The following is a 21,878-nucleotide window of genomic DNA, read 5'->3' on the forward strand; positions in this document are numbered from 1 at the left end:
AGTGTCAAATTCTACCTGGCATTCTGAACTAGCTCTCCTCTTCCAGTAAAGCAATATGTAAAGTGCTGTAAAACCAGAATTCATACAACACTATTCTTTGTTTGTGAATAGCATTATGAGTGTTAGACACAGAGCAGCATACATACGGGTTGAAGTCTTGATGAACAGCAAGACTCCTGCTAAAATAAGGAGGACAGGATTCTACTTGCCATACACAAAGCATAACAGAGTGCCCACAGAGCAGAATTTGCTTTGTTACAGAAGAACCAGACCTCAATCAACAAACAGCTTCTGCCAATTCCTTGGAAGTTATTCATGTATGCTTTCTAACACTAAATCCAGTTTTTAATTTCAGAAGAGTCCACTATTACCAAACAATGAAATACAAAGAGTCAAAAGAAACTCATAAGCACTGGAGACCCAAGGCTTCAATTTGGCCTACTTCTAAAAGATAAGTGATGAGAGAACGGCCAAGAACCACAGAAGTCCAAAAAAGGTCAGAAAATTCCTAAAGTTTAAGTGGGCTTGGACCACTGTTAATTTGGTTCAACATACAAAGGTAAGATGGGTTGCAGGGTCTATGTCACGATCCGGTATTTTACAGGCACTCAGAATGGTAGATCCCACTTTATACATCTGTGCCACTGATAAAGTGGATCCTTTTCCTCTCTCCAAAAAAAACAAATCAATACAATATTCAAATAAATTGTTTGCATTTCACGACTTCCCTTAACAATATTGCCTAAAGGCATGATTTTCACTTCAAACCAGTTCTGACATTACTGCACTACAGGATCATGGTTTAATAGGAATCATCAGATGACATTTAAGTGCCACAGTTTCGTCACTACAGCTAATTTAATTCTAAATGAATTTTCAAAACCAAGACTAAAGTTCAATGGAAGCCTGAAGCTTTGAGGACTTGTGAAGCTTTGAGCCTGAAATACAGTGATATGCAACTTTAATCCGTGAAATAGCCACGGCAACACCATGAAGCTATGGTTCTTTGAATAGCTGTGTAATGCAATAAAGACCTTCCAGATAGACATTGCACTGTAGGTGTTTCCAGACCAGCATTTGTCTTTCAAGACCAGTCATCACACTCTTTTCATCTCCAGACTGCTTGTGGCACTCCAAAGGAAAAAGAAAATCCACTAATTCCATTGTCCCACACACAATTGGAAAAATTCCTTCTACTAGTTTGCTGAAATTCCAAAGCACAACACATTAGTTATATTTCCGTATTGATTCCATAAGCTAAAAAGCATATCCAGTGAATCACTGAGTACCATCAGGTGATAATGATCTTGTATCAGACTGCTTTTTTCCCCTGGGTAAAAAAGAAACAGCAATAATTCACATCACTCTCTAACCAGTTACAGATATTATTGTAAAAAGAACTTGCAATTTTATAACAAAGAAAATATTTTTCTATCTGCGCTGTGATAAAAGAATTAAGTGTAATAGTCACTCCCATTTTGTAGATGAAAAAGTTAAATCTTAGAGGTTACCTAAGCATTGATGTTTACATGTACAGCTGGAAGGAGAGTTAAAGAAAACAGGTAACTCTACTTACAATTTCTTGCTTTTTCCCATTTAAAAAATCCCACAAACCCTTTTCTCCCTGAGATGGAACAAGAGGGCATGCTAAACAAATATATGGGAAGATAGTTCCTTGTTCTGAATTCTTTTAATAGATTTCCTTTTGAAATTGTTAACGAAATGATTATGGACAACAAAAAGGCATTTAAAACAGTTTAGCTCAATAGTATCTCTTAAAAGATGTCTTTTGGAACATAAAAGAAAATATAATGAGTAGTCACTCTGCCAAATAAACCTCTTTCTTTTTTTAATAGTAGGCTTTGTCAAGACTAAGATTCATTAAATAATGAATATAAATAATAATATAAAAATATTCATTAAATAATACACATTAAAGACAACTACACTTCACATCTACTTTTGCAAGAGGCACAGGCTTCACACTCACGTTAGGCACATATAGCTCCCTTTGGCTACTAGTGCCAAAGCACGTCACAGAAATTCACTGAACAGCTACCCATACTCTGTATAAATCAAATCCAAATTCCAAATTACAGCTACACACATGGAGAAGCATCTTTTCCATCTCAACAGTTCAATACTGCACACCTGGAGCTGTGAAACACACCATCAAGTTCCAGAGTATCCACCAGAAGAGCAAAGCAGCAACAGAGAAACACTAAATTAAACTCATTATTAAAAATGTGGAAGTGTGAAGAATGACAACCTGAAGTTACTAGGCAGCATGACAGAAGTGTAATACAAATTGATCCTCTACAAATTTTTACATAAATCTATTGCAAAACTGAATACCTCATGAGTTTTCAGACTAATACTGTTGACAAAGAGGTATCCACCCCACTAAGGGGCAGCCAAATTCAATCTCCTTCTTCCCTGACATGCTGATCAGTAAAAATTAACAGGTACTGAGAAGTCAATACTGTATTACCTTCTCCACAGTAGTTATTTATTATATTTCCTACTATTTATTTCATGCCAGTAGAGTGACAAGTCATTTGATTTTACAGAGCAGAAACAAACATTCTGGCTCTCTCTGGAGAGATATGAAATTAAAAAGAAAACCCCTACCACATCAACTCTTGCAGAAATGTTTCGGTTTTAAAGGAATAAAACCAGATTCTGGGTAATTACTCTCTCCACCACCACATGCACACCACCAACCAAGTGAATGCTGGGCGAGTCTATGTAACAAACATACTGTAACAGCCCAGTAAACGCAGGCCACTGCTCAGCTAGGTTTCACTGTCTCCACACACATCCAGTGTCATTGTACAATGATTGACAGAGCAATTCAGCTGCAGACAAGAATTAAAATCATCAATTTAAACAGAAACAGTTGGCCTGATTCCATGCCCATTGATGATAACAGGAAGGTTCTACCTGTTTGCAATGGGTACTGGAGCAGAAGGCACCGCTGTGGGCCTGGACCTCATCTGTCCAACTCTTTCTCCTTCATCTACAACACATCACTACACCTCAGGAATACATTCTGCATCCCAGACTATAGCAAAAAACCCAAAACAGAACACACCAAAAACATCCTCTAGCAGCTACGTGATGGTTTAAGCCTGGCTGGAGGCCAGATGCCCACCAAAGTTGGTCTATCACTCCCATTTTCAGTTGGACAGGGGAGAAAATATGCATTGAGAGGCTTAGGAGCAGACATAAGGACAGACAGAGATCATCCTATAAATCTCTACCAGTATCCAGCTACACAAAACTGTGACAAGCAGTATACCTGTTTTGTTCAGACCCAAGTCCTTTTGTCCACCAGCACATGAACCAAACCTTTACATGCTCAATATGCTTCTGCTCGTTTCATTACAGCAGTTCTAGCTCCAGCTTCCCAAGACATTTCCCTTACATAACCTTGATCCTCCCTCAGTGCTTACCTCCCAAGGTCCTTGTCTTTCTACAAGTCCTCGTTCTCACTTTTCCTTCACACCACCTTCCACAGCCAAGCTCTTCCCCCACTAGTCTTCCTCATCTTCACCCAGAAAGCCCAACTATGCCCCTCACCTGCCCCCAAACTGATTCTTGTCCTTACCAATGCTCAAACAACACTTTCCCACCCCATTCTCCTTTTCCCCATTTCACTCTCCACTTTAAGCTCCAGCTTTATCCTTTCTTTATTCCAAATTAGACATTTTCCTCTTCCAGAAGCCTCCCCTGCAGCTAGGGAAGGGATGGAACATGAGGGTGGACACTGTCCCTACCACTGTCCATAGCTCTTATGCTTTGTCCAGGTCAGACTTCTGCAAAGACAACCTGTAATTAGAGTGAATGTAGAGCTCACCCTGAAATGGTACATGCCACAGCAGTTTTCATGATATTTAGCTGTAAGGACACATCAAGTCTTTCCATGTCATAAGCAAATTCATTCATTCAAATGTTGCTAACTTGACAGCCCATCAAATCAACCAGGGACTGTTTTCCCAGCAATCTCACAAGTCTCCTCCTGGCAAGTTTCATTGGGGTATCGATGCTTCTCAAAGAAGAGGTCAGCCACTATTTCTAAGGAACAGAAAACCCAGTTTCCCTCCCTCCGTTAGCTCTGTCCTTATAAACCCCTGAACTCTGTGCTGAAGTTTTGAAAAAGAAGGAAAAAAAAAAATTAATCTGAGGCATATGCTTGGCATGGAGTATTTTAGCTGACAGTTAATCATTGAGGAATTAATAAAAACTAAACCTAAACTCTTTTAATAGCAAGTCTAATAAGCAGTGCTACCAGTCCTGTTTGTAATGATAGTGAAAGGAAGTTGGAGTTTGGAGTGCTTCTTTGTTGGAGATGGGGTGATGGTTTCCTTTGAGATAAGGAAAAGAGTTTTATCTTAAGCATCAAAAAGTGTATTATACCTGCATGAGGAAATTATGATACATTAGTATGTATCAGCATGACTGATTTGTTCACAATTATACAGAATCAGCAAAACGAGAAGACACACAACAGAGAAATCAAAGCTGTGCAGTTTACAAAGTGCCTCATGTTCTCTAACCTCTCAGTGTTTAATATCCTGCATCAGATATATAATGTAAGCAACTCCTTGTAACAATCTCATTTTACTATAGTGTCCCATGACCAAATTAAAGCCATACCACTGCAAGTGCTAGGCTGCAGTACTCTACCCTTTAAACTATCCTCCTCTCACTTGGATCAGTCCTCTTTTTGCTTATACAAGTAGTAAATTGATCCCAAGGTGATACAGACTAACCCTTTATTAAAAAAAAAAAAAAAAAGAAAAAAGGTATTTTATGTGCTTTATCTCTCTGAAGCAGCTTACAGAGGAATTAGAGGCATGCCAGCCTTGGCACAGAAAGAGGGTTGCTCAGTTAGGGAGAGGGCAGAAACCTGGCAGTATCAATTTACATTGGCTCAGGCTGGTGAGGAACTGCACCCTCAGGCAATACAACTGGCTGGAAAACAGAATTTCACAAGGACAGAAACTAACATTTTGAAGTTTACTTTCCTCCTTGATCAGAAGAAAAAAATTAAGTTAAAATGCTTTTCTAAAGTAATTTAGAATAAGAAATCTCTTCATAGCCTATAAAGTGCTGGTTCATATTTGTAATAGCAAATTATAGGAAAAATACTAATGAAGTGTTTAATAGAGTAACTATGCTATTACTAGTTTGTATCTGAAGAAGCCGAAATGATAATTTTATGTAAAATAGTTTACTTCACAAAAAATATTAAATTACCCTAGTTTTAGGAGCAAGCACAGTTTTAGAAGTAAATTTTATAGGTTGTATCAGTTTCAAAAATATTTTTGAATGAAGAACTGCTCAGTTGAAGAAATTTACCAGGCAGAAAAATACAGTAAATATATATTAGATGTATAGGTGGATCTATTTCACCATCTATACTCTGTGATTGCATGTTGCAGTTAATGAACGGAATCTGGTGCAGTATCAGTTTACCTTTTATTTACTTAATATTTCCTCTCCAAACAGAAACTGACTTTTAGACATACTTAGGAGACAATTAAGTCTTTTTTTTTTCCCATCCAAAAGTATAAACTTTTTTCAAAGCCTTTTTTGATAATTAAGCAAGCTCCCTCCCCCCCCCCCCCCTTTTACAGTCTTATTTATCTTCAAAGTTTTCATGTAAATGTCAAATTCCTACACCACTGTTTTGGGGCTTAGTGTTTGCTTCATAGCCCTGAAAAGGGCAATTCACTTATCGTCTCCCCTTGCAGCAGGTTTGTGTTTCCTCATCTTAAAGGGGAACATACAATTAACAGCACCAAATGATGAAATTCCAGTACCAACAGACATTATTGCATTTATTATAAAAATATTTTAAATTTCACACCGTCCTTCCAAGAAATGGTAGAAGCTTTATAATACTTCAGAAGAAAATGGAAAAATATGTGAGAATAAGCTGTTAACAAAAAGTGTTTGACCTTACACATGACATTTGTAACACTAGAGGATGGCAAAATCAGATTAAATTCTTACTGCAGTATATAATAAAAGAAGTGTCCACTTAAGGAGACTTTTCTGGCTGTTTACATCTGTCAAGCTGCTAGAAATGCACACTTGTAAGAGAACGCTTTAGATAATGACAGGGGAACTATGATTAGTATGATCTGTGTTACTCAGGCAAGAGCAGTGCCAGAAAAGGTTGTCTCCAAGCACAAAAGTTACTGACCCAAGATGTCAGTGATGCAATAGTAAGACATTAGCACATTTCTTAAGTGTAGTGGCAAAGAACCACTTAGTCAAAATGTACTTCCCTAAAGAAAAGTCCGCCTAATTGACCAGTGCTGCAAAGATGCCTGTAATTTTAGTGATGGGGATGACACTTTGTTTATGGAATTCAGGCTCAACAGATTAATATGCTTTAGAATAGCAAAGAAAATAGAAAAGTAGACTCACCGGGTCATTTCACTAGATACAGTTGAAAAGAAAAATGGTGACCTGAGGCTGTGTATTGACCCCAAAAAATGTGAACAAATAGATAGAGAGAGAGTATTTCCATTTGCTAACTAAAACAGACATAGGCACTACTGGCCTGAAATTATTTCCAAAGCTAGATGCATCCGCAGGCTTTTACCAGATACCTCTAAGTGAGGAGACTGCAGAAGCTATGAACTTTCAATGCACCATTTGTCCGTCCCTGTTTCAAAGGGGTCACATCTGTCACTAGAGCCTGAGCCAGTCCACAGAACACAAAACAGTACAACTGCTTGAAGAGCTGAACACTGTGAAACTGTTTTGCTAGGGTACTGAGTCTGTAAGGAAGAGTGAATAAAATATAAAGGACTCAGGCCTGTAAGAGCAAGTCAGGATAAGAGCTTGAACTAGACAAAAGCAAGTTTTCTGTCTCGAAAGCAATTGCATATCACTATGAAGGACAAAGCACTCAAATTTCAGCCAAACAATTCAGTTAACACCTTAGAGCATCACAAAATATTACCTGTATCACTAAAGTGTTTACATACTAAGCTAACTGAAAAGGTACCACTGGACAAAGTGCCCAAACCAGGATCAAGCCATTCATCAACAAAATGACAATCACAGTGGACGAGACAGAGAGAGAAAGAAGAATACGAGTGCTGAAGACAGCAGGACAGTGGTAATTCTGACAGCAAAGCAAGGTCTGTCTACACAGCTTTCCTTTCCAAATCCACCTTCCTCTTTGGTATCAGATCTACCTTAAAATGTTACTTGTCCATCAGTTTGAAGTGACCCATAACATGCATTTGCTCTCTCTCACATCCCCAGTTTAGTTTTTTTTAACTATTAGCGGATTTTCCGTTCCTGTGTTGACACACTTAAGTTCTTGCAACTTGTTGCCATTTTCCTTTTGCATCTTTTATCACGATATGCTTTTTGTCTCTCTCAGAATAGCTAGGACACATCTAGCAGAGCCTGCCAGATGTGAACTACTGCCAAAAATCTCAGTGTAGCGGCACAAACTGGCATGCAGCACATGAGGAAATCAAAGACTTCACCAAAGCCTTGAAAATCGGAATTCAGGACAAAAAAAGACCCCTCTGACACCTCTTCAATGCTGCCTAACTTGCATAAGCACAGCCCTAATCACAGTTAGGTACAGCAGCTCAGAGATGCACTGCAGAAGGGCACCAACTTGAAAACTCTACCCAGGAACATTTGTAGACCAACACTTCTAACAAATTTGGCATTCTTTTATAGAGTTTCCTCACCAGCCACCTTTCCAGTGGTGATAAAATACTGCTTTGTCAGTGGAGCTTAAGAAGAAAAACACTGAACTAAATCTGAATTAAAATCCCTATCCTTTGATGTCAACACACAAGTATACCAATACTTACTCATGTTTAGCCATTTAAGAAAACATAAAGGTGTGCTATGTCATGCAAGCACTTAGCTCCCCAATTCAAGAGCCAGACACATATTTATGCATTAGGAAAGTGATTACAGGTATGATGTTTTATATCATGCAGTCATGCATTTAGAAGCATACTTCAACAGACATTTGTAATACAACTGCTGGGTATTTTACTAGGTAAGTAAAGTGTCTAATAAACTTTAACATCTACTACATGATATGAAATATGAAAACAAAGCAAATTAGAATATTAACAACACTATCTTCATTTTGAAAGTGTTACATCCAAAAGAGAGATTACCCACTTAAACTCTATGCAGTTATAATTTAACGTAATGTAAATCCCTGCTGGGTTCTTAGCTAGCACTAACATGATGAAATTAAGAAAATTTACAAAGTTTTCCATAGCATTAGGGTATGCTGTGCTATGGAACTTTCAAAATAAGATATAAAAAGCCTTATTGCTTGAACAATTTAAAATCAGAATGAAGTAACATTAAAGACAGAGAGCCTCTATCAGTTTCTACATCACTGTAAGACAAGGACCTTACATGTGACTGCAGGATAAACCAAAGCAGGTGCTATACCAACTCATGGGTACACAAGTGTGATGGCATTTGTGCTCAAACAGTACTTAAGTACCTAACTCCACGCACCTTAGCATCTGCTCAGGTCCAGATTTTTACACATATGTGCTTCTTGTGCAAACAAAACAATCCTCTAACTGTGCATCCTAAACGTCTTTTTGAGGATCCAATAGATTATTTCCAGTTGCTATGATTCTTGCTTATTGCAAGGAACAGAGGATTCCCAGTTAACCATGCCTACAGTAAATCTGTGTACTCGTGCCCACATTTATGCTCAGACTCAAGAAAACAATTTAGAAATAAAAATTAAGCAAGTCTTACTTTCAAGCTCATGAATACCTCCTATTGGCTATAAAGAGGCTTAAGCACATGCATTAGCACTTCGCTGAAAAGAGGTCATTTCCTGAAAGGAATATATATCCACTCGGGATTTACTTATGTAAATATGATTTCACACACATACTCTCCACCCAGGGAACAGGCATCCAATAATTGGTATGTAAAACGTGTGCTTGTACCTAAATGCAAGAGCACTTTTGCACGCTGACTTTTTATACGTCCTGGCCTGACTAGAGGCATGGCTTAAATTAAATGCCAAGCTTCTTTCTTGAGATTGAATGAATTAACATTATTAGCCAGATAATAACCACAGCATAATGGCACTCTGAAGCCTAAGGCAACATTTCAGGAGAATTTTCTTAGAAATTCAGGCCTGATAGGAGATGCTAATGAGTTCAGAGAAGTAAATATAGCTCTTTAAATAGCAAATGACAACTTGTCTATAATAGTAAGTTTCTCAGCACATTTACAAATGTTTTCGCTTGCGAGCTATAAAGTGACTTTCATTTAGTTGGACTTTAGCTCTCAAGAACAATCACTATCCTAACACGCCAACAAAAAGAGTGCAAATACACAAGGGGAGGGCAAATGAAATGCTTGTTAAGGCCTCACAAGGAATCCATGCAAACACCTTATTTAATAAGTTTAATTAACCGGTTCCTTTCTAAATCATACTGTGCCCAGCAATGCTGAGAGGCAAATTTCCTGCTCAGAAGTTCCGCTTTTCTTCCCTGAAGGAGAGTAATATTTTCTCTTTTATTCTCAAGGAGCACAGCCCAGAAGCCCCCAGCAGCTGCCGCTAGCAGTGGCACCACTACTGACTTTTTAACAGCATGGCTGAGTCAACGCTGACCCAGGCTCCAGCAGAGAGAAATGGCTTAGCAAGGTTGGGTTGTTTATAACCTCTCACTGTAGCACTTTCTCCCGCCCTTAAGAAAATGAATAACCTATATATTTCTCTTATAAAAACGTTCTCAGACAGAAAATGCCCATATATTGGTGCCTAGCTCAGTATGTTGAGTCTAATGCAAACGCTTATTGGGGAAGATGCATTTGACTGCCAAAGGTACATGGCAGAAGAGACACACTGCCCCAGAAAAATGCCAGACCCTCTTTACAAGTCTCTGAAGGTGAGCACGAGGCTAATATAATTCTCACCTCCACGCTGCAGCAATCAAAACAGAAACCTGTATTTAGATTATTCACATCAGCACTTCCAGAGCATGTCGAGTCACTGGGATGTCCATTAATTTTAATGTCCTATATCAAAATGACCAGCATTAAGAGGCCATGCATTTTTCTGCCAAATACTTTTTTTTCCCCTACTAATCAGGGTGGGAAAAGACCCTTTATGAATTACTACCAATTCTGCTCTTGCTTTGCTCTCGAGATACTTCTGTATATCTCATGGCTGCCTCTACAATCAACTACCCGGGGAGAGAGGTTGGCAGGACTGAACCAAACTAAACAATGAAGAGTCTTTTATTAGTAATCTTCTTATGTCAGTCAAGCAGCACCACTAACACCAACCGGGTAAGAGGCAAGGGTTTTTTCTAAAAATTCCTAGGGTTGGCAACAGCAGCAGGAATCGCACAGAGCTTAACAAGTTCCCATTCCCTCCTAAGGGTGTGTTTTTAGGACAAAATCAACAACTCCCATGGTCTGATCAAGGAAACAGTAAGTGTTGAGACACGGCAGTCACCTACTATCCTGCACAGAAACCCGACTGGATCAAGCACGATTTGCATCCCTGAAGATTTGCCTTTGTCAAAGGGACTCTGTGATCACAGGAGTTCAGAGCGGGGGGGGGGGGGGGGGGAACCCCATCCAACAGATCATTCACATGACCCCTCTAAGGCAAACCTGTTTCTCAGCTATCCCTTTAATCAGGAGAACAAGCACCTTGCCCAGTCCAGGTGACAGGGCTTCTTCTAGTCAGTCCCTAGAGCTACCACCACACAACTCCAAGATAATTTGGAGAGAACTGTTCCTAAACACCGTCAGCGTGCTGCTGGTGCCCCTTTGCAGCTCCCACCAGTCCCCCTGTTCCGTTCCAAGCCGGGACGCGGACACTCTCCCACGGAGAGGTTCCCTCTAACATAGCGCAGCGATTAAGACGCGTTTCTAAATATCATCATCGCCGAGGCAGGAAGAAAGAAAACTTTCCCTGTCTCTCATTTCAGTCAAAGGCAAAGCGGCGAGGCTTCCTACCGTTCAGATAAACAAGGAGGAAAAAGGGCGAGAAGGAAGCGAAACTGTAACGCAGCGGAGAGGGACCGAGGCAGGGCTTAAAGGAAAAAGCAAGGGGAAAGGAGGAGGAGGAGGAAAGAGTCGTTCACACGCCGCTACCGTGGAAAACAAGACGCTCGCTTAGCAAGGAGTTCAAGTCTGAGTGGCTGCAAAACAGCCCAGCGCAGCCTGTACGCGATCAACTGGTGACTCCGCTCCTCGCCCCAGCGCAGCACCAGCCCGCTCCCCCCCGCAGCTCCGCCAGCGCCCGGCGACAAGTGCCTCCCCGCTTACCTCCGCAGAGCAGGGCTCCGAGGAGCAGGCTGACAGCCGGGCAGTGGGGCCCGCCGCCGCGGGCGGCCCCCGCCATGCCGAGGAGACGGGGGACACGTCCCGGGCGCGGCTCCGGGGGGCTCCGCCGCCGCCGCTAGCTCCGCTTGCCCGCCGCCCTCTGCGGGCGCGCCATCGCCGAGCCTCACACGCACACCTCGCTCGGGAGCGCCGCTCAGCCCCGCGGCGGGCTCCTGCCCATGCCGGTTCCGCTCCCTCCCTCGGCCCCGCACGCCCGCGCCTTCCCTCTCCTCTCCACGCCCTGCCCTAACGGGGGCGGGCCGGCAGGGCAGCACCCATGGCGGGCTTCGGCTGACGGGCGCTCCGGCACCGCCGCGCTCCCCGGGCAAAACTTTTCAAGACGAGGGGGAAGCAAAAGGCGGGGAAGGTCCGAGAACCGGCAGGGCTGGGCTGTGCCCCGGCTGACTCGCACCCCGTTACACCCCAGCGCCCTCCGCTGCGGCTCCAGACGGCTCCGCTTCCCGTGCCTTTATCTCGGGGCCGGCGGCAGACGCGGGCGCGCACACACACACACTTTCCCCTCAGAGGAGGGAGGAGAAAGGGAGGGGGGCCGCTCAGCTCGAGCCGGCGGCCGTTGGCGCTCACGGCGGGAAGGGGGGAGCGCGAGCTACAGCCGCGCGCAGGGCGGGAAGCGCTGAGGGAATGAGAGACCCTCGGCCGGTGACTGAGGGGAGGGGGGTGTCCGGCAGCGCGGGAGAGCAGGACCCCGTCCCCTGGTGCTAAGCCGCCCCCACGGGAGGAGGCTGACGAGGTGAAACGCCCACTCCGAGCGCCCGGGCCGTGAAGGGAGGATGGACTTTTGCCAAACCGACACGGCAGGAGAAGGGAGTCCTGCCCTGAGGTGCGAGTCAGACAGGTTGAAGGCCGCGGGTGGGAGGTCGGGAACGAGTCCCTGAGGAGGGGAGAAACGCCTCTCCCACAGGAGGCACCATTACTTACCTCACTGCCACGCTCCAGACTCCTGCTTTCTCAATTCCTACAGTAGATCAACATCTATTCAAAATAGAAAACCAAAACCCCAGAGTCTCTCAAAGCACGGGACTTCATTATAATCTTACAACACCCTACAAAGAGAGGGAAGCCCAGAACAAGCCCTAAATCCAAGGGAACAGCTTGACCCACCTGGATCTCACCCAGCTCCAGCCCTGTTACTGCCTCCTCATCCTCTTCATTTTCCTTCTGCATACTTTAGTTTCCCCTTCTAAATAATTCACAGAACATATTTTTATTCCTCTTTGTTTAGTTTGATGCTTTTACTTATGCATCCTGGATATCTTCAGCTTGTGTCTCTTCTAGAAAAAAAAAAGTGTGGCCCAACAACAAAGGTACTTTTAATAATCTTCAGCTGCAGCTGAATAACATGCTACAGCTGCAGCATACAGAAAGCAAAGTGCAGTTTGGTAAGAATAATTAAGAATTTGAAGTAATATAAGAAGTACTGAGGGTGGACACCACCTAAGGAAGAAAACACATCTTAAAATAGTGGCTTCTTTTCCAACCTGCTGCTTTTATCCTGAGAAATTAGGCAAATTCTTCTGATCCTTCAGGTAAATACTGTCAGCTGGTCCTCTGTGGCTGCCTAAACAGTGAGGCTCTCGCCACCGGTGGTCAATTACTGAAACAGGTGTCAAAGTTCATCTGGAGATACTACCCTAAGTAAAATGAGTCACACGTATTTTGGTTGATTCTAAAACGCTTACTATTTATGCAGGGCATTATCCTCAATTTGATAAACCAGGTCAAGAAAGATTACCTGAGCACAGAGGTTTCTGGGGGGGAGCTGCAGAGAACTTTCTCAGGTTTGTGCTTTGTTCTGTTGTGGTTTATGTGTTTTGACTGTCGGTAGCAGCTAATTCAAATGGGGAAAAAGCAGGAAGGTGATATCATGTGGATGCAATTTTATCGTATTTTCTTTTCTAGCAAGAATGTGAAGAAGTGTTTCCTAGTGCAAAATTCACTACAAAATCTCTGACGTCTTTAGCATCATCTGCTTGAATGTAAATTTTGCTAGATGTTAGAAATACTTGTTAAATGAGTTTAAATAAAAGAACTTATCAGTCAACAGTAAAACACAGCAGCTAGCAAGCATTTATGTCCTGCACTTGAATTTGTAGATAATGTGTGCATACAGTCTTTCTGATCAACAAGAGAAACAGATACAGTGAAAACAAATGTTTCTTCTTTCCAAGACAACTTTTACTAAGGAACCAAATCCAAATCCTGTAATCATTCATAAACTACCAACGCTCATCTTCTTTGAATTTTGAAGACAATTTAATATGAGGTAAATTAGATGGGACCTGATATTGTTTGGAAATACTGACAAATAGGATATGTTCTACTCATTGAAGCTAAACTGGAGTAAATATGTTGCATAATCTGCTCTTAAGTAAGTTTTGGAAGTTACACATAGACCCCATTGGCAGAGACTTCCATGAGTACAGGTAGAAGCCAGATAACAAGGTGATAAATATGGTAAAGAAGTCTGGATGGAATAGGTTTTACTGTAACCATTCTTATTCCTTTTAAATTTGATTTCTTGTCATTATAGATATAAGATTTCAGTACCAGAATTTTCAGCTGAAGCTCTGCCTAAGATGATTTGTTTAGACTAGCATTTTCTAAGGAAACCAAAGTAGTTAAATAGGCAGATCACACACTACAATTCAAAAAATCTGGTTTAATTTCTTTCTTGATGGATTTATAATGAAAATATGGGTTGCTGTGAACAATTTATAACAACAGTGCAATTAATACTGAGCACAAAAACAGGCAATGGTGTGTTCACAAGCAAGGGAGAGTATGTGTATATGAAGTCCTGAAAAAGGAAACCATAACATTGAGATTAAAAAATATAGAAAATGTCATTACACACCTTTGATACCATCCAAATCATGTCTCTGGGCATGTAAGCAAAGGCAGTCTCTGTATGTTAAATTAGAATCATGAATCTATTCTGCTTTTTGGGTTTTTTCTGTTGGTTTCATTGCTCTAGAGTGTTTCTGTATGTTTAAGATTCTGACATTTTATTTGTCTTGATTAATATGCTGCTCCTTCAGATTATCCTGTTGAAGTCAAGCAGGTCGGTTTGCAGAAACTATATGACATGAGTTTAATCCTAGCAGTCCAATTCTGTTCTGTTTGTGGACATTTTATTGCCAAGTCTAGGTCTTAACTTGTCAAAGGATTAATCAAGTGAATAAGGAGAATTGGGTACTTTTGTTTCTGGTGGTTTTTATCACTAGCTTAGTCCTATACTTCATTACTATAAGTATCAAGGCGTTTGTCTTGAATATAGGGAATTAATACTATCGACTTCATTTTGAATAGTATGTAACTTAACTTTGCATAGATTTTGTAACTCTTTTTTTTTTTGTTGCTTTCTGCTTGCAGTAAATATTTCATCAACAGATACTTTTTTTGTAGTTCCATGACTTTGTTTCTCTGAAGGAATCATAGCCATATAAGTTCTGAATTTCTTTATAAGCTCTTGTGACTTCCAATAGGCAAACCTGACACTTTCATTCTTACGTGTAGCTTATTCCCTGCAATAAGTTTAAGGAAATAAGGAACATGCTCAAACAAATAGAGTGACAGTGGGCCAAAGTGACATTGGGTCAGTCATCCTGAAATCTTCAAGAGTACTATGCAGTGTAGTTTAGGTTGAAAATGCAGGTTGCACTGAGGTCTCTCACAACCCCCTTCTTATATTTCACCAGCTGTACTGTTGAATTCACATGCCAATTCACTGATCCAATGTTAAAAAGTGAAAGCAGAAAAAAATCCATTGAATCAAAGCACCTACTGCCATGTGCGGTAGCAGAACTTTCCAGCCTGTATGCAGGCACTGAGGTATTTTGTACAACTTGTATTTTCTTAATGCATCTCTTGCATCCATGAAGAAATTCTGTACAGCAATTATCTCACCAACCTTTCTCAGGTGAAAATATAATCATATGCTTTGAGGAGTAGCATTGTGATTGAGTGCTACATAAGTACTTACAGCTATCCAAAGTGCTATTTTTTGTTAGAGAATGAGAAGGCTATTAAATTTTCCTGCACTGAGCATGGGGATGTATAACATTCATCATAAAATGGAAAAGAGTTGACCGACAAGATTTTACATTTTTCTTAATGCAAAAATGTGGGTTTTTTTAAGGAAAAAAATGCCAAACCTTCTGCTATGTAGACTTTAAATAACAAAGGAAAATCAGAAACCTGTCAACCAACCAAAAGCAAAAGTATTTCAGATGGAAGAATTTGAAGGAACTTTAGAAAACAGATGTTTGGGTTGTTATGTTGCCAGCAGTTTAGCAACCATTACATAAGTAAACATAATAGATACTGCCAGATTTAATCTTGATTTTAATAATTCTGTAGTGAAAACTGGTCTTTGACCATTGCTGGATGATTTAGCCAAAATCATAGGTTGTCCTTGATACACGTGAGTGGTTTTGAATGTGAACAGTCTACTGGTCGAAGGCCCATTTAACTTGTTCTCTGTTTTAGCTTGCCATGTATTGTTATCCTTGGCACTATATCATACAAACGACTCTGTCTTTCAGAATGACCTGAAACAAGTCACCAACTCTGTCCCTCTGTGTTCTTATATATATATAATGGAATAATGACACCAAAGAGTTTCATCAAGTGCATGGGAACATAGAGGAAAGAAGCTACATATATATTCTATATACACATAATACTCTGTGATTCTATCATTCTTTGAAATTAGCAGGATTAGGTGAGGAAATATAATTCTCATTTAATGTATGCTTTTCTGCTCACTTACTTGTAGCTATTCAGAATTATACTTTTCTTGTTTTCTTTATATATAGAATTTTATATCATTGGAGTGAGACCTTGCCCAGTTCACTGCAAGCATCCACATGGAAACTGCATTCTGTATTGTTCCATGTATATAAAGTTCCAACAGAAAGAGTGTGCTGCACCCCAAATTTGTGCCAAAGAGCTGAAGTCACATGAAAGAATAGAGTAAAAAAAGTGTTCAGCATTGAGTTTTATTCCATCCTTGTACTGGGTGCACTATCATCCCTGTTCTGTCTTCAGTGCTTTGTTTTGCAGTTAGTATTATTGCCATTTAAAGTTATTTTATTATACTTCGGTGTCAGCATTTATCCTTGAAATAGAGATATAATTTGTGTCTCTCACAGCTATTCATTTGTGCTACATGCAGACAGCATAGCATGGGGTTTATAGTCAGTACATCTGAAACGCATTTTCCTACCATAATGCCTGGCATTGTCATCTTTTTTTTTGTAGACAAATGTTTTTAACAAGGATTAAGGATCACAAGATACCATTATTTGCAAAAGGAACCAGCTCACCTAGTCACTGTGATCTTTACTAGTTGTGACTGTAAACAACACACACAATTTGTACCTATTGCCTGGATCAAAAATTTGGGATGCTATGGGTGTGTACCCTTCAGTTTTAGGTCTGAAGATATGGCTTTTGTCACCAGAAGACCAGTCCAAATAAAACTGAATATATAAAACCCCAGTAGATATTCAAATCACTGATATCGAAGGGGATAATATCTAGCCTTCCCTCCTACCATTCACCACTGCTACCAAAATGAGGTAAATTTTGGTAACAATGGAGATAAAATGCCGCCTGGCTAACAGTTGTTTTAGGTATTTATTGTATAGTACTATTCACTGAGACTTTTGCATCACTCCTCCCTTTGTCAAATTTATCACAGAGAAGCTTCATGGAAACAGCTCAGGAGCACCCCTCACAAGGTAGAAGGGTGCATCATTTAAAATGGGGCATTTGACAGAAAGCGTATAGGGATCTGTGAATCTCTTCAGCTTCATCTGACAAACCAGCTTTAGAAAAATCATGCCATTAGCTAGATGCAAATTTAAGTCTGTGCACTGATATAAAAAAATACATTGGTGCAAAAGCTTTTCCAAAATTTTCAGTAGCCAAAGCTTTTGAAGAATCTGATCTTTTTTTCCCCAGTGTGCTAAGAATCTCTAGAATAATACTCACTGCACTGAGACAGAGCAAAGGTTCACCTAGCTTCTTTCTGACAGTGGCCAAAACCAGGTGCATTGGGAAGAGCACAAGAGAGCAAGTGTGCAGTGACAGCCCTTTCCCAGGCTCTAAAGCTTTGAAGCTCAGAGGATTCCTGAGCCAACAATTCTGTCTTTGTCTTTGATGGATTTCTCTCCCCTGATTTTTTTGAATTGTTTTTGAACCTATCTACATTTTTGAGTGTCCACAAATGTTATATCTAATATAAGGCCAAAAGCGGGGGGAGAGGGGTTATATGTAAATAGTTATGTCATGTTCCCTAATTGTTTTTTGTTTGGTTGGTTGTTTTTTTTTTATTCCAGACCTGTGATCATTATATTATTAGGGTCAGATTTTCAAGATGTCTATATTTGTAGTAAATATTCAGATTACCAGTAACATTTGGGACTACTAGCTTCCAGAGACATAAAATGTAAATAGAACTTCATCAGTTGTGGAAAGCAAATGTGAGCAGAATTCAGAGACAAGACTTAAACACTTAATGAAATCCCTGGCAGCATTTCTTTTTTTCATCTTTAATGTTTCTTCTCTTTGTTTCTGTGATTTGTTCAAGTATTATAACCTGAGACTACATACTCTTAGGGAGCACCATGATGGGCTAATCATGATCTCTAGACAGTATTGCTAAAGAAGTTTATAAACTAGTAATGCTTAGGTGTTATATAGCATTTTTCACGCATACATGTATTGTAGCATTTATATGAATAATCTTTAGAACAATTAATCCACGAGGGTTTCTGAACCCTCTTATTCCTTCTCTTATGCTTGTATGCATACAGTAAAATATCAAGATATCTTGATGAGCTTTAACCATGAATCACTCTAGTATGTTTTCTGCAAAGTAAAATAGGTGTCTTAATATGTACCTACTAATTTAAGAAACAAATGTTCTGTTAGGTATATTTCAAAGATGCCTGTCACTTTACTGGAGCATATTTTGATTTGCTTGACATTCAGGCTTTGAAATACTCAAGACACATCTGCTGTAGGTTGCATTCTGGAAAAGGATAGCTCCTTCAAAGTGCTGTGCCCAAGATAAATTGCTAATCCAGGTGAAGCCTTTGGCACTTAGCTTGAGTTCAACCATTACTTTAAACACATGGTAACAATTACTGGGCTCTGAAGCTGTATTTAACAGACCGGCTCTGTTGTGACTGTACATGGGAGTATTAACACCATGTTCTCGGACAGTCATAATTGAGGTGACAGCATCTGACCAGCAGTGAAGACAATCATCTTTTAAGGTATATTTAAGGCAGTTTAGTTGTGAGGTTTTGGAGCTTCCCAGCTTGGCACTCGGTTGTCTTTGCAGTGCGAGCAGTGCCCCCTGGTGCATCAGCCGGGGCTGCCTGCATCGCGTCGCGCCGGGGCAGCAGCAGGAGCAGAAGGTAGGCTTGCTCGTTTTTCCAGCGCATCTGCTACTCCAGAGCAATATGAAAGCGCCAAGTCTCATTAATGTGGCGTGCAGATAAACACTATTCGGATCATTCTCTGATCACGATAGATTATTTGGTCATAACAAGCGTATTATCCTTGCTTAATGAATGGAACATGCCATTTCTTCCTAGCCATTGTCAGTCTTTGATGCAGTACAATTAGCAGAGGTTCTCATTTAATTACTTAGCATAATAGGACCTGAAATGCTGAAATTCAGTCTTTCATATAACTACTGCTTTTCAACAGTCCCCTAGGCTAATGAGGATAATGTTTCAACCTAATGCATATTATTTATAAAGAAAACATTGCAAAACAAATACAGAATTACGGGAGCATAATACTTCAAATTGCTTTAGGAACTGTTTGATTACTGTGGCCAATAACTGTTGTAAATTGGGGAAGATGCAATTAAATAGTCCTAGTTAAAAATTAATAATAATCTAGAGAGGAGCAGGAACTTTCAGATGTTACTTCTGCCTCTCTCTTTTTTTCCCTGATCAAAACAACAGAACTGACACAAAATAGATTTTTAATGACATTTTACATATTGACGTCTTTTAAATAATAAGAGCGCTGACTCTTGCCTATACTAGGACATATTAAAAAGCCCCAAACAACCTAACAAAAAAAACCCCCAAAAAACCCCAGAACAAAGGAATTTTGTTTTGCATATATTTTGGTTTGCATATTTACTTTCAAAAACTTTCTCCCAGTGCCCCAATTGTATAATAAAATGAAACATTTGTAGAACTAAGCCATACAGTATGACTGTCTCTAGAAAATGAAAACTTTTAAAAATTCATTTCACTAGACAATTTTTATTGTTCAGTGTTTTTATTATACATTAATTAAGTAGTATGAATGAAACAGGCTACAAAGTTCTTCTGCCAGAGTGTTCTAGTTCTGCACAGAAACACTAAAATCACCTCTGGTATGGCTCTTACACCTCAGGAACCTGTGTTAGATAGCCTCCAGAAGTCTTCTTCAATATAAACTACTCTATGATTCTATCTCATTATTTATGTGAACTTGAAAATCACCTTGTTTACTTTAATGATAAGCAAAAGAGCTATAACTGTCAATGCTGAGCTCTCAATAAATGTGTCTTCAGTCTCATTTACGTGAACTTCAGGGCAGAAACAGAAGGAACCTGGTGGTATTTTTATTTATATCACCAATCCCATAGATATCCCTGGCACTGAGGGTAGGAGATTCAGGTGAGGGGAGATCTTAGCCCAAGAAGCTGTAGAGAAGCAGGTTGCTCAATCAATGGACTGCAATCAGCCCTCTACATTTCTTGCAGAAACCACAATCATTGTTATTGTGATGAGACTTTTAATTAAAACCAATAGGCAATATAACTCTACAGATGAGCCACAGACTATTTATTATGTTCTCATTAGATATTTGTGGTCTGAAGACCACAGTTCAGCAGCCTCTGACATCCACGGAGTTAGGATGTACACTTCATAACATCCCCTGAGATCAATAGGAACTCTGGGGGGAGTGTGTAAGTCTGCCTGCACTTCCCTCTTTAGCAGCAGATACATCACTTTGTGGTTAGGAAAAGCAGCTCAATTTCCTGAAGTGATGTGTTTTATTTAGATTGGGCAGATCAAAGCAGAAAGCTCTTGACATAACTTTTCTGTCAGTGCCTACTGCTTTTTTGTGCATCTTTGCCAACAGGAGTTAGAAGAAAGGAAACTTCAAGATGCTTGAAGAGAAGTAGACTCTATCTCTATGGCTAATCTTTGATGTTCTAGGCTGCATCCATTCAGCAAATTGTAAGACTTCTAACTGATAGTTTAATAGAGCCCATGTGCAAAGCAGACACACTTGTTTAAACTTTGAATGTCAGAGATAAATCACAATATCTGAACAGTAATTTTATCTGTAGTACTAAGGTGGAATTTTGTCATTTTAGGCTAAGAATTGTCTTTTCAATAAACTATGGCACACACATTTAATGCCAGGAATAGGTTATACATGAAATATTTTTTGTCTGCTAACCAAAAATCAACTTTATAAAGACTAATGGATGAGCTTTTTAAGCTTCTTTGATTATACTGTCCGGTCAACAATCGAGACTTAAGGCTGACATAATGATTTACCGAGCGTGGTTCCCTTTGCCTTCCCACCCCTGACCCCCACTTCACGAAGTAGGCGTTGTCCAAATTTCTAGAACTACATTCAAACAACATGCATTAGTGTAAATTCAAATTCTGCAAGGAGAGAACCTTACACTTTGACTACACTAGAGTCAGAAGCAGCTACAGGGTAAGAGCTGTTAACAGTTAATTATGTTTTGTAGTAAAGATGATAAAATGCAATAAATGATGACCAGTAACGTAAAGGTAAAAATATCCAAAGAGATATTCAGTACAATTGCAAGAGAGCAGTTTTAAAGTTGCCCAGATGAAAAGTTGCCCTGCACCTTTTAACAAAAAGAATAAGGAGCTGTATTTTTTGGCAAATAACAAGCATTTTAATTATTAAATGTGTATTTTTAATCAATTTTATTTATAGTATATATTATATGTTATTACATAATATTTAGTAGTGGTTTATTATGAAATCGCTGTATTGTATTGTCACCTACAGGTTTTCATGCCCTGTTTGTCCTAGATGGGGTACAACACTGTATTTGTTAAGTCTTGGACAAAGAAGTTTGCAATCAGCAGCATTGGGCTTGGACTTGTCTAATCTGCTATGAAAGTACACTTTGTACTTTCAAAACACTCAAGCAGTGTTCTTATTTCAAACGTTAGTTGCATTTTATTTTCCAAAAACGAGTAACTCTCATCCAGAGGAAGAAAAATCATCTATATACTTGTAACCTGTCTATGAATAACATGCCCGTATCTTTCATGCAGGACGTTTCTCTCTCTTCTGTGGGATATTTTTGCTTGCTAGAAGAGGCAGTAGAAATTTTAATGTTCCTTTCTTTTTTCCTAGAGGGTAGTAGTCTCAACCTTGTTCTCCAAAGAGTCTATAAA

General features: G+C 39.9%; 1 protein-coding gene across 1 annotated transcript in view; it reads right to left on the reverse strand.

Moving 5' to 3' along the window:
- The window catches only part of TMEM132C (transmembrane protein 132C), a gene marked incomplete at both ends in the record, with an annotated part of 208,518 nt that extends 197,117 nt beyond the window's left edge, over nt 1-11,401 (reverse strand). Inside the window, one exon of the mRNA XM_084272086.1 lies at nt 11,326-11,401. Within this exon, the coding sequence (XP_084128212.1) occupies nt 11,326-11,401 (76 nt within the window). The remainder of the gene's footprint in view (nt 1-11,325) is intronic.
- Between the last annotated feature and the right edge of the window lie 10,477 nt (nt 11,402-21,878).

This window comes from Gallinula chloropus (genome assembly GCF_964237585.1).
Source record: "Gallinula chloropus genome assembly, chromosome: 17".
Classification (NCBI taxonomy): domain Eukaryota; kingdom Metazoa; phylum Chordata; class Aves; order Gruiformes; family Rallidae; genus Gallinula; species Gallinula chloropus.